This window comes from Nicotiana tabacum, chromosome 4 (assembly GCF_000715075.1).
Source record: "Nicotiana tabacum cultivar K326 chromosome 4, ASM71507v2, whole genome shotgun sequence".
In the NCBI taxonomy this organism is placed as follows: Eukaryota; Viridiplantae; Streptophyta; class Magnoliopsida; order Solanales; family Solanaceae; genus Nicotiana; species Nicotiana tabacum.
Window position 1 is genome coordinate 60,017,547 of NC_134083.1, and position 13,851 is coordinate 60,031,397.

The 13,851-nt window shown below is 40.6% G+C and overlaps 1 protein-coding gene across 1 annotated transcript; it reads left to right on the forward strand.

The window, feature by feature from the left end:
• The first annotated feature begins 10,417 nt into the window (after positions 1-10,417).
• Positions 10,418-12,854, forward strand: LOC142179941 (uncharacterized). The gene is made up of 6 exons (XM_075250842.1): positions 10,418-11,171; positions 11,265-11,695; positions 11,925-11,976; positions 12,061-12,111; positions 12,217-12,345; positions 12,436-12,854. The coding sequence occupies exons 1-6, from the start codon at positions 10,418-10,420 to the stop codon at positions 12,852-12,854; spliced, it is 1,836 nt and encodes a 611-aa protein (XP_075106943.1).
• The last annotated feature ends 997 nt before the right edge of the window (positions 12,855-13,851 follow it).

Here is a 13,851-nt window from a genome sequence, read left to right on the forward strand (position 1 = left end):
AGCATATTACCATGGATTTTGTAGTTAGGCTTCCACGGACTTTGAGAAAGTTTATGGGAAGTTTGACCGAGGGGTTGTTTGATATCGGGGTCGGAATCCAGTTCTGAAAATTTTCATAGCTCTGTTATGTCATTTATGACTTGTGTGCAAAATTTGAGGTCAATCGGAATTGATTTTGATAGGTTTCAGCATCGAATGTAGAAGTTGGAAATTCTTAAGTTCCTTAAGCTTGAATTGGGGTATGATTCATGGTTTTAGCGTTGTTTGATATGATTTGAGGTTTCGACTAAGTCCGTATGATGTTATAGGACATTTTTGTATGATTTGACGGGTCCCGAGGGTCTTGGGTGTATTTTTTTAGGATCATTGGTTGAGAGACTAGTAAGGTTAAGAAATTTGGGAGTTTGACCATGGAAAATATCGGGTCAAGATGACCTCTTTTCAGTGTTTTGAGTTTGCGAGCAGGTCTGTAGCGTGTTTTATGATTGAAATTCATATATGGTTTGTGTTCGGGATGCTTCGGAAGGTTAACGGATCAAAAGTTGGACTTAAACAGCTACTGCAAAAGCAGCTGCAATTTTTATTCTGCTGGAAATTCGGGGGCAGGACCGAAGGTCGAGGGCCTGGACAGAAATGTAAGTTATAAAGCAGGGGACTTCGTCCCATTTTTGTCAAATTGGTGCTTGGGGAGGCGATTTTTGGGAGATTTTCGGAGAAAATATCGGGGTGAGTGTTCTTAACTCAATTATGGTTAGATTACCTGAATCCATCATTTGTTTTCACCATTTAATTAGTGTTTTGAGATTGAAATTTGGGAAAATTATAGAAATCTTATAGAAACGAATTTTTGAGATTTCGGTGTTGATTCGGAGTCGGATTTGAGTGAAACTGGTATGGTTGGACTCGTAATTGAATGGATTGTCAGATTTTGTGAGTTTCGCCGGATTCCGAGATGTGGTCCCCACAAGCGATTTTTGAGCTAAACTTCGGATTTTAATGGAAAATTAGCATTTTCTTATGGAATTAATTTCAATAAATTTTATTGACTAAATCGAATTATTTGTGGCTAGATTCGAGGCGTTTGGAGGCCAATTCACGAGGAAAAAGCTTAGTGGAATAAGAATTTCACGGTTTGAGGTAAGTAAAAGTTATAAATCTGGCCCTGAGGGTATGAAACCCCGGATTTTTGTATCATGTGATTATTTTGGAGGTGACGCACATGCTAAGTGACGGGCGTGTGGGCGTTCACCGAGGGGATTATGACTTGGTCCCTCCCATGAAACTGTAAAGTTGAATAACTTGTTGTTAGCTTTATGCTCTCTATGTATTGAAAGAAATTCATTGTAATTAGAAATCATGCTTAGGCTATGTGATAGTACTGTTGGGACCCGCAGAGGTCGCGTACTTGTTGAATCTTTTGCTAATTGCTGTCTTGTACTCAGTCATGATTTTACTTGCATATCATACCTCAGTACTTCTTGATTTTGCTGATATGCTATGTTATCTTTGTTTTGGTTGATCTTCGTGACTTCCGAGAGACGAGAGACTAGAGAGGTTGAGGACTGAGTAAGGCTGAAGGCCTGTCGGTGAGGTAAGGATACTATGGCACGTGAGTTGTTCGTCGAGGATATTATAGCACGTGAGTTGTCCGTGCAGCACGTGAGTTGTCCGTGCGAATTATGGCGCTTGGGCTGTAGGAGCCTCTCCGGAGTCTGTTCACCCCCAGTGAGCACGGGTACCCATTGAGTGTGAGTGCTGAGGGTTGGGAGCCCAGTGAGTGATTGTTGTCCAAAGAGGCTGTACTTGCTTTTCATTTGTTGTTGCACTTAGTTGCTATCTATCATTGTTGTGAAATTTTCTGAAAGATTTTATATCCGGAATACATGAACTTGAACTCTATAGAATTGATTTGACTTAAAATGCTGGATTTGAAAGCATGTCTATCCTTTGCTGGAATTACTGAAAATTAACTATAACTCTGTAACTCGTCACTATCTTCAGTTCCTTATTTATTATTGTTACTTACTGAGTTGGCTGTACTCATACTACACCATGCACTTTGTGTGCATATCTAGGTGTTCCCAGACATAGCAGGTGTTGATTATTTTGCGCAATTAATTTTTCGGAGATTCTTAGGTAGTTGCCGTATTTCGCAGACCTTGTCTCTCCTTCCCTATCTCCTTGTTTACTATATTTGGTCTCAGACTATCATAGACCATATTTTCCAGACTTGTAATCATATTATATGCTCATGTACTCAGTGATACCAGGTTTTGGGAGTATTTATTTTTGTATTTGTGAGATTTCTTTTGCTGAATTTAATCATTCTCTTTTCAAATTTAAAAGATTATATGGTTTATTGAGATTATCGGCTTGCCTAGTATTGAGATAGGCGCCATCACGACGGGTGGGATTTTGGGTCGTGACAAGTTGGTATCAGAGCCTAGGTTACATAGGTCACACTAGTTATGAGCAGGTTTCATAGAGTCTTGCATATCGGTATGGAGACGTCCGTACTTATCTTCGAGAGGTTGCAGAACCCTTAGGAAAATTTCACTTTCTTGTATTTTGTCGTGCGAATTTGTTGATTCCGGAAACTAAATTTCTATTATTCTATTCTCTCACAGATGGTGAGGACACATACTACCAGATCAGACGGTCAGCCACCAGTGCCACCAGTTAGGAACGCGCGAGGTCGGTGCCGTGGTAGAGGTCGGGGCCGAGGTAGAGGTCGAGGTGTAGCTCGTACCACAGTTGGACCAGCACCTGTAGTACCACTAGTTGCTTCAGCTCAGGAGCAAATTCCAGATATAGCTGAGCCGACAGCACCAGCTCAGGCACCAGCTATGCCCATCGAGATTCTAGGATTTCAAGAAACTTTGGCCCTGATATTGACAGTTTGCACTGGTCTTGCTCAGGTGGTTTTGGCTCAGGCCGCTCCTGCCACTTCTTAGGCCAGGGGAGGTACTCATACCCCTATTGCCCGTACTCCAGACCAGATAGTACAAGGACTTCATATACCGGGGGCACTACCAGCCAAGCCGCTTGCAGCTGCACAGGCCTCGATAGTTCCTGTTATGGCAGATCATGAGCATAGGAGATTTGAGAGATTTGAGAGGCTTCGACCTCTACCATTTAGCGGTGCTGAGTCAGAGGATGCTCAGGGTTTTCTGGATAAGTGTCAATGGATGCTTCGGACAACGGATATTTTGGAGACCAGTGGGGTCTCGTTCACTACTTTTCAGTTTTCTAGGGCTGTCTTCAGATGGTGGGAGGCTTACGAGAGGCGTAGGCCGGTCGGCGCAGCACCCCTTACCTGGCAGTAGTTCTTCGGTCTATTCCTGGACAAGTTCGGGCCACAGTCCCGCAGAGAGGAGCTGCGCAGACGGTTCTAGCAACTTCGTCAGGGTGATATGTCCGTGACACAATATGAGATGAGATTTTCAGAGTTGGACCATCATGCTATCTGGTTGATTCCCACAGAAAGGGAGAGGATCGGGAGGTTCATAGATGGCCTCACTTTTCAGCTGCGATTACTCATAATTAGAGACAAAGTGTCTAGTGCTACTTTCAACGAGGTTATCGACATTGCTCGACAGATTGAGATGGTTCACAGCTAGGAGCGGGTTGAGAGGGAGGCTAAGAGGCCTCGTGGTTCAGGTGATTTCAGCGGTGCTCCTTCAAGCCCCTAGTTTTACCGAGGTAGGGGTCGTTCTTATAGACACGCTCAGACGGGTCGTCCAGCTCATCGTAGTGCATCAGCTAGCCACTTCTTACAGTTCTCACTCAGGCCAGTCTCCATCCAGTGCACTACCGGCGCAGAGTTCTCATCATGCCTCATCCGCTCAGGCTTATATAGGTAATTCTTCGGGTTATCAGGAGCAACAGTTCCGTCAGATGAGGGGTTGTTCCTAGTGCAGAGAATTGGGTCATTTCAAGAGAGATTGTCCTAGGCTGTTGAGTGGGGCTCTACAATAGAATTCTCGACCAATGACACCAGCACCAACAGTTATACCACCCGCCTAACAAGCTCGGGGTGGGGGTCATGCAGCTAGGGGTCGCCCAAGAGGGGGAGTCTGATTAGGTGGCGGTCAGGCCCGATTCTATGCTTTTCCTTCCAGGCCAGATGCTGTTGCTTCAGATGTAGTGATCACATATATTGTTTCAGTGTGCCACATGGAAGCTTCTATATTATTTGACCTTGGTTCCACTTATTCATATGTATCATCGTATTTTGCTCATTATCTGGATATGCCCTGTGAGCCCTTAATTTCACCTGTTTGTGTATCTACATCGGTGGGTGATATTATTGCTATGGACCGTGTATATCGGTCGTGTGTGGTAACTATTGGGGAACTGGAGACTAGAGTTGATCTCTTATTACTTGCTATGGTTGATTTCGATGTAATCCTGGGTATGGATTGGTTGTCTCCATGTCATGCTATTCTGGACTGTCATGCAAAAACCATGACATTGACGATGCCGGGGTTACTAAAGGTTGAATGGAGAGGTTCTTTAGATTTTGTTCTCAGTAGGGTAATTTCTTATTTGAAGGCCCAACGTATGGTTGGAAAGGGATGTTTGTCATATTTGGCCTTTGTGAGAGATATTGATGCTGATACTCCTATTATTGATTCAGTACCGGTCGTGCGAGACTTTCGGGATGTATTTCCTGCAAACCTGTCGGGTATGTCATCCGATAAGGATATTGATTTCGGTATTGACTTGGTGCAGGGCACTCAGCCCATTTCTATTCCTCTATATCGTATGGCACCAACTGAGTTAAAGAATTGAAAGAGAAACTTTAGGAACTCCTTGAAAAGGGGTTTATTAGGCCTAGTGTGTCACCTTCGGGTGCACCGGTTCTATTTATAAAAAAACTAGATGGTACTATGCGGATGTGCATTGATTATAGGCAGCTGAACAAAGTTACAATCAAGAATAAATATCCCTTTCTGCGTATTGATGACTTATTTGACCAGCTTCAAGGACCGAGAGTGTTCTCCAAAATTGATTTGAGATCTCGGTATCACCAGTTGAAAATTCGGGATTCGGATATTCTAAAGACGACATTCAGAACTCGTTATGGCCACTATGAATTTCTTGTGATGTCTTTTGGGCTAACCAATGCCCTAACAGCATTTACGCACTTGATAAACAGTGTATTCCATCCATATCTTGATCCATTTATCGTAGTATTTATTGATGATATCCTGGTGTACTCACGTAGCCAGGAGGAGCATGCAAAACACTCGGGTATTGTATTACAAAGATTGAGAGAGGAGAGACTTTATGCCAAATTCTCTAAGTGTGAGTTCTGGCTTAGTTCGGTGGCATTCTTGGGACACATAGTGTCTAGTGAAGGAATTAAGGTGGATCCGAAGAAAATAAAGGCAATTTAGAGTTGGCCCAGGCCATCTTCAGTTACTGAGATTCTGAGTTTTCTCGGCTTGGCCGGTTATTATCGTCGCTTCTGGAGGGTTTCTCGTCTATTCCATCACCTATGACTAAATTGACCCAGAAAGGTGCTCCGTTCAGGTGGTCGGATGAATGTGAAGAGAGCTTTCAGAAACTCAAAACAACTTTGACTATAGCTCCAGTATTGGTGTTGCCTACAGGTTCAGAGTCTTATACTGTGTATTGTGATGCGTTACGTATTGGTCTCGGTGCAGTGCTGATGCAAGACGGTAGGTGATTGCCTATGCATCCAGACATTTAAAGGTACATGAGAAGAATTATCCAGTACACAACCTTGAGTTAGGAGCTATTGTTCATGCCTTGAAGATTTGGTGGCACTATTTGTACGGTGTCCATTGTGAGGTTTATACCGATCATCAGAGTCTACAACATCTGTTCAAATACAAAGATCTTAATTTGTGGCAGCGAAGGTTGTTGGAGTTGCTTAAGGATTATGACATTACCATTCTCTATCATCCCGGAAAGGCCAATGTAGTGGCCGATGCCCTGAGTCGTACGACGGAGAGTTTGGGAAGCTTAGCATACTTACTGGTAGCAGAGAGGCCTTTAGCCTTGGATGTTCAGGGCTTGGCTAACCAGTTTGTTAGATTGGATATTTCGGAGCCGAATCGAGTTTTGGCTTGTGTGGTTTCTCAATCTTCTTTATATGATCGCATTAGAGAGCGCCAGTATGATGATCCACATCTGCTTGTCCTTAAGGACATGATTTAGCACGGTGATGCCAAGGAAATCACTATTAGAGATGACGGTGTATTACGGATGCAGGGCAGGCTATGCGTGCCTAATGTAGATGGTTTGCATGAGTTGATTCTCCAGGAAGATCACAGTTCGCGGTACTCCATTCATCCCGGTGCTGCGAAGATGTATCAAGATTTGAGGCAACACTATTGGTGGAGGCGAATGAATAAAGATATAGTTGGGTTTGTCAACAGGTGAAATATGAACACCAGAGGCTGGGAGGATTGCTTCAGAGACTTGAAATTCCGTAGTGGAAATGGGAGCGTATTACCATGGATTTCGTAGTTGGGCTTCCACGGACTTTGAGAAAGTTTGATATTGTTTGGGTGATAGTAGATTGGTTGACCAAATCTGCACATTTTATTTTAGTTGGTACTAATTATTCTTCGGAGCGGTTGGCTGGGATTTATATTCACAAAATTATTCTCCTACACAGTGTGCCAGTGTCCATCATTTCAGATCGGGGCACGTAGTTTACATCACATTTTCGGAGAGCAGTGCAGCGAGAATTGGGCACACAGGTTCATTTGAGTACAACATTTCACCCTCAGACAGACGGACAGTCCGAGCGCACTATTCAGATATTGGAGGATATGCTACACACTTGTGTCATTGATTTTGGGGGGTTTTTGGGATCAATTTCTGCCACTCGCGGAGTTTGCTTATAATAATAGCTACCAGTCAAGAATTCAGATGGATCCGTATAAAGCTTTGTATGGGAGGCGGTGCCAGTCCGTAGTGGGTTGGTTTAAGCCAGGTGAGGTTAAGCTATTGGGTACTGACTTGGTTCAGGATGCTTTAGAGAAGGTTAAAGTGATTCAGGAACAGCTTCATACGGCGCAGTCTATACAGAAGAGTTATGCCGGCAGGAAGGTTCGTGATGTGGTTTACATGGTTAGGGAGAAGGTTCTGCTCAAGATTTCACCCATGAAGGGTGTGTTGAGGTTCGGGAAGATAAGAAAGTTTAGCCTTCGGTATATTGGGCCTTTTGAGATACTTAAGAAGATTGGAGAGGTGGCTTATGAATTTGCTTTGCCACCTAGTCTATCAAGTGTTCATCCAGCATTCCATGTATCTATGCTCCAAAAGTATGTCGGGGATCTGTCTCATATTCTGGATTTCAGTACAGTACAACTGGACGGTAATTTGACTTATGATGTTGAGCCGGTGGCTATTTTAGACCGGCAGGTTCGAAAGTTGAGGTCAAAGAACATAGCATCAGTGAAGGTACAATGGAGAGGACAGCCAATCGGAGAAGCTACTTGGGAGATTGAGCAGGAGATGCGGAGCAAATATCCACACCTATTTGAGACTCCAGGTATTATTCTAAACATGTTCAAGGACGAACATTTGTATAAGAGGGGGAGAATGTAACGGCCCGGCCGGTTGTTTTGAGTATTATAACCTTGTTCACCCATTTACTACTCAATTTATGCTTTACAGTCGTTTTATGACTTACCCGATTAGTTGGTTCGGGTCCGGAAGGAATTCGGAGTGAAACGAGACACTTAGTCTCATAATTGAAAATTTAAGTTAGAAAAGTTGACCAGATGTGGACGTATGTGTAAACGACCTCGGATTCGAATTCTGATGATTCCAATAGCTCAGTATGGTGATTTTAGACTTAGGAGCGTGTCCGGAAAATTATTTGGAAGTTCGTAGTAGAATTAGGCTTGAAATGACAATAGTTGAATTTGTGGGAAGTTTGACCGAGTGGTTGACTTTATGATATCGGGGTCGGAATCCAGTTCTGAAAATTTTCATAGCTCTGTTATGTCATTTATGACTTGTGTGCAAAATTTGAGGTCAATCGGAATTGATTTTGATAGGTTTCGGCATCGAATGTAGAAGTTGGAAATTCTTAAGTTCCTTAATCTTGAATTGGGGTATGATTCATGGTTTTAGCGTTGTTTGATATGATTTGAGGTTTCGACTAAGTCCGTATGATGTTATAGGACATTTTTGTATGATTTGACGGGTTCCGAGGGGCTTGGGTGTATTTTTTTAGGATCATTGGTTGAGAGACTAGTAAGGTTAAGAAATTTGGGAGTTTGACCATGGTAAATATCAGGTCAAGATGACCTTTTTTCAGTGTTTTGAGTGTGCGAGCAGGTCTGTAGCATGTTTTATGATTGAAATTCATATATGGTTTGTGTCCGAGATGTTTCGGATGGTTAACGGATCAAAAGTTGGACTTAAACAGCTGCTGCAAAAGCAGCTGCAATTTTTATTCTGCTGGAAATTCGGGGGCAGGACCGAAGATCGAGGGCCTGGACAGAACTGTAAGTTATAAAGCAGGGGATTTCGTCCCATTTTTGTCAAATTGGAGTTTGGGGAGGCGATTTTTGGGAGATTTTCAGAGAAAACATCGGGGTAAGTGTTCTTAACTCAATTATGGTTAGATTACCTGAATCCATCATTTGTTTTCACCATTTAATTAGTGTTTTGAGATTGAAATTTGGGAAAATTATAGAAATCTTATAGAAACGAATTTTTGAGATTTCGGCGTCGATTCGGAGTCGAATTTGAGTGAAACTGGTATGGTTGGACTCGTAATTGAATGGATTGTCGGATTTTGTGAGTTTCGCCGGATTCCGAGATGTAGTCCCCACAGGCAATTTTTGAGCTAAAATTCGGATTTTATTGAAAAATTAACATTTTCTTATGGAATTAATTTCAATAAATATTATTGACTAAATCGAATTATTTGTGGCTAGATTCGAGGCGTTTGGAGGCTAATTCACGAGGCAAAAGCTTAGTGGAATAAGTATTTCACGATTTGAGGTAAGTAAAAATTATAAATCTGGCCCTGAGGGTATGAAACCCCGAATTTTTGTATCATGTGATTATTTTGGAGGTGACGCACATGCTAGGTGACGGGCGTGTGGGCGTTCACCGAGGGGATTATGACTTGGTCTCTCCCATGAAACAGTAAAGTTGAATAACTTGTTGTTAGCTATATGCTCTCTATGTATTGAAAGAAATTCATTGTAATTAGAAATCATGCTTAGGCCATGTGATAGTACATTGGGACCCACGGAGGTCGCGCACTTGTTGAATTATTTGCTAATTGCTGTCTTGTACTCAGTCATGATTTTACTTTCGTATCATATCTCAGTCCTTCTTGATTTTGTTGATACACTATGTTATCTTTGTTTGGGCTGATCTTTATAACTTCCAAGAGCCGAGAGACTAGCGAGGTTGAGGACTGAGTAAGGCCGAGGGCCTGTCGGTGAGGTAAGGATACTATGGCATGTGAGTTGTCCGTGCGGGATATTATAGCACGTGAGTTGTCCGTACAGCACGTGAGTTGTCCGTGCGGATTATGGTGCTTGGGTTGTAGGAGCCCCTCCGGAGTCTGTACACCCCCAGTGAGCGCGGGTACCCATTGAGTGTGAGTGCTGAGGGCTGGGAGCCCAGTGAGTGATTGTTCTCCTGAGAGGCTGTACTTGCTTTTCATTTGTTGTTGCACTTAGTTGCTATATGTCATTGTTGTGAAATTTTCTGAAAGATTTTATATTCGGAATACTTGAACATGAACTGTATAGAATTGATTTGACTTAAAATGCTGGATTTGAAAGCATGTCTATTCTTTGCTGGAATTACTGAAAATGAACTATAATTGTGTAACTCGTCACTATCTTTAGTTTCTTATTTATTATTATTACTTACTGAGTTGGTTGTACTCATACTACACCCTGCACTTCGTGTGCAGATCTAGGTGTTCCCAGACATAGCAAGTGTTGATTCTTTCGCGCAGTTGATTTTCCGGAGATTCTGAGGTAGTTGCCGTATTTCGCAGACATTGTCTCTCCTTCCCTATCTCCTTGTTTACTGTATTCGGCTTGCCTCATATTGAGATAGGCACCATCATGATGGGTGGGATTTTGGGTCGTGACAAGCAGCCTCAAAGAGCTCATCAACAAAGCCTTGAAGACATGATGTACAAATTCATTAAAGCTACTGACGAGAAGGTTGAAAGTCAACATTCAGCCATCAGGAATTTGGAAATTCAGGTAATCCAATTAGCGACCCTCATGTATGGACAAATTCAAGGTGCTCTACCAAGAAACACTGAGAAAAATGCAAAAGAACACTCAAAGCCATCTCTCTACGATTAGGTAAATTTATTGATCATCCATATGGAGATAAAGAAGGAAAGCCACAATAAGTGGAAAAGGTAAATGACGATGAGAATAAAATGGAATCTAAGTTTCCAAAAGAACAAAAGAATAAAGTGAAAAATGTACAAGAAAAGGAATTGATAACAAATCCTCACTCTCTACCTCTCCCTTTTCCCCAAAAGATGAATAGAGAAAAGCTTGACAAACAGTTTTCAAAGTTTCTAGATATTTTGAAGCAACTTTACATTAGCATATCTTTCACAGATGCTTTGACGCAAATGCCTTCATATGCTAAATTTCTTAAAGAAATTTTGTCAAGTAAAAGGAAATTGGAAGAAGTTTCAGTGGTTAAGCTTACAGAAAAATATAGTGCTATACTTCAAAATAAGCTCCCTCAGAAACTTGGTGATCCAGGAAGTTTTACAATTCCTTGTACCGTGGGAGGTGCTCATTTTGAAAAGGCGTTATGTGATTCAGGTGCTTCAATAAATCTAGTGCCCTTTTCAATTTTCAGGAAATTAGAACTTGGTGAAATGAAAGATACTAGTGTGTCTCTTCAATTAGCTAATCAAAGTACTAAGAGACCAAAAGGAATTATTGAAAATATCCTTATTAGAGTTGACAAACTTGTATTCCCGGTAGATTTTATAGTGATTGAAATGGAAGAAAATACTGAGGTACCATTAATTTTAGGTAGACCATTTCTCGCAATAGGAAGAGCAATTATTGATGTTCATCAAGGACAATTAATATTGCGAGTTGATGAGGAAAGAGTCATTTTTGACATGCAGAAAATGATAAAATTTCCTGGGGATGAGTCATCATCATCTTGTTTTTAAATTGACTTACTAGATGACATTGTAGACGAATACAAAGATAATCAGTTAATTACTTATTCATTGGAGAGATGTTTGGCTAGGTCAGGTACTATAAGTGATGATAACCCCATAATTAGAGAACAAGTTGAAATACTAGAAAAAGAGTCAGAGAATGAGAAAGTCTCACAAGGAGTTCAATTAAAAATTGAACTCAAAGAACTTCCTTCTCATTTAAAATATATGTTTCTTGAACTTGAATTATTTCCAGTAATCATTTCATCTTCTTTGACTATAGAACAGGAAAACAAACTGATTGAAGTCCTGAGAAAACGCAAAAGAGTCTTAGGGTGGACTATAGCTGACATCAAAGGAATCAGTCCAACTATTTGTATGCACAGGATTCTTATGGAGAATGAGTATAAGCCTATAGTCCAACCCCAAAGAAGACTGAACCCAGCAATGCAGGAAGTCGTCAAGAAAGAAGTGGTGAAACTTCTAGCAGCAGGTATCATTTATCCAATATCTGACAGTCCTTGGGTAAGTCCTGTACAAGTAGTACCAAAGAAAGGAGGTATGACAGTAATAAAAAATGAAAATAATGAACTCATACCTACTAGAACAGTCACAGGATGGAGAGTTTGTATTGATTACAGACGACTTAATGAGGCCACAAGAAAAGACCATTTTCCTTTCCCATTTATTGATTGAAAGAGTTGCAGGCCATGGTTTCTACTATTTTCTTGACGGATATTCTGGGTATAATCAGATACTAATTGCTCTAGAAGATCAAGAGAAAACTACATTCACATGCCCCCAAGGTACGTATGCTTAACGAAGAATGCCATTTGGACTATGCAACGCTCCTGCTACATTTCAGCGTTACATGTCGGCAATCTTCTCAGACATGGCTGAAAAGTTTCTTGAAATCATTATGGATAATTTTACACTTTTTGGTAAGACATTTGAAGATTGTCTCTATTATTTAACTTTGGTGCTTAAAAGATGTGAAGAGACAAATTTGGTTCTTAATTGGGAAAAATGTCACTTCATGGTAACAGAGGGAATTATTTTAGGATATAAAATTTCTGCTAAAGGAATAGAAGTTGATAAAGCTAAAATTGATCTAATAGTAGGATTACCCCCTCCTACCACTGTTAAAGGCATTAGAAGTTTCTTAGGGCATGCAGGTTTTTATAGAAGGTTTATAAAAGATTTTTCAAAAATTTCAAAACCTCTAACTAACCTACTGATGAAAGATGTGAAGTTTGAATTTTCAGATAATTACAGGAAAGCATATGAGATTCTCAAGAAACAATTGACTAATGCTCCAATTGTTGTTTCTCCTTATTGGAGCGAACCATTTGAAATAATATGTGATGCAAGTGATATAGCAGTTGGAGCGATATTGGGACAAAAGAGAGACAAGATTATTAGGCCTATTTACTATGCCAGTAGAACCCTCAATGAAGCTCAAAAGAATTATGCAACAACTGAGAATGAGCTACTTGCAGTAGTATTTGCATTTGACAAATTTCGTTCCTATTTGATAGGAATAAATGTTATAATTTATACTGATCATGCAGCTTTAAAGTACTTCTTAGCAAAGAAAGATGCTAGATCAAGATTACTAAGATGGATACTCCTTTTGCAAGAATTCGATCTTAAAATAAAAGATCGAAAAGGTTCTGAGAATTAGGTAGCTGATCATTTGTCTGGTTTGGAAAATCCACCTACTGAGATAAAAGATATCAAAGAGGAATTTCCTAACAAACATATATTTTCAGTCACAACCGTTATAAATCGACCATCTTGGTTTGCTGATATTTCCAACTACGTGGCTGGAGGATGGATTTCAAAAGAGTTTTCTTATGAACAAAAGAGAAAACTTAAAAAAGAAGCAAGACAATATTACTGGGAAGAATATTACTTGTTTAAATTTTGTGCAAATGACATAATCAGGAGATGTATACCGGAGAGAGAAATGAACAACATCTTAAGTCACTGCCATGATGGGGCTGTAGGAGGACACTATGGAAGAAGAAAGACAGCAGCTAAAGTACTTGAATTTGGATTTTTCTGGCCTACTCTATTCAAAATGCAAGGAATTATGTCGCCACTTGTGATAAATGTCAGAGAATCGGTAACATTTTAAAAAGGGACAAAATTACTCTTAACTCTATTTTTGTGTGTGAAATCTTTGATGTATGGGGCATTGATTTTATGGGTCCTTTTTGTAAGGCCCCGTAAAAATTTCCTATTTATTTAAGTTTTTAAAGTGCATCAACGATATTTAGGAATAACGTATTTGAGTATTAAATGAGACCTATGGGATAGAACCACATCATTTTGAATTGATAACGTGTGTTTAAGGTGTGTTGGAATATACTAAGGAGTTTTGGGAATGACAAGAACTTGTGTGGAACAAGTTGGACACATTAAGTGGAAATGATATTTCAATTGGCATAATACCCAACTTCATATGAATACAACTCCCATAATATAATGACCTAGATGGTGATATACCTATTAAATTAAAACCCTTTGATTCTAGTTTCCAACGCATCAAACTGTTTGTCATTTGGATATTTCTACAGAATGTTATGGCCATTTTACTGGACATGTGTCATATGCGCGCCCAGATGCGCGGCCGCGCATATTTGAGAGTTTCTGCCTCAGGTGCGTGGCCGCGCACG

What these genes read in the sequence shown, in the direction of transcription:
- LOC142179941 (XM_075250842.1), top strand. Translation starts at nt 10,418, where the DNA reads ATGGAATCTAAGTTTCCAAAAGAACAAAAGAATAAAGTGAAAAATGTA. An exon ending in CAATATCTGACAGTCCTTGG is followed by an intron (nt 11,696 to 11,924) that starts GTAAGTCCTGTA and finishes GGGTATAATCAG; the next exon opens with ATACTAATTGCTCTAGAAGA. An exon ending in TACATTCACATGCCCCCAAG is followed by an intron (nt 11,977 to 12,060) that starts GTACGTATGCTT and finishes CAATCTTCTCAG; the next exon opens with ACATGGCTGAAAAGTTTCTT.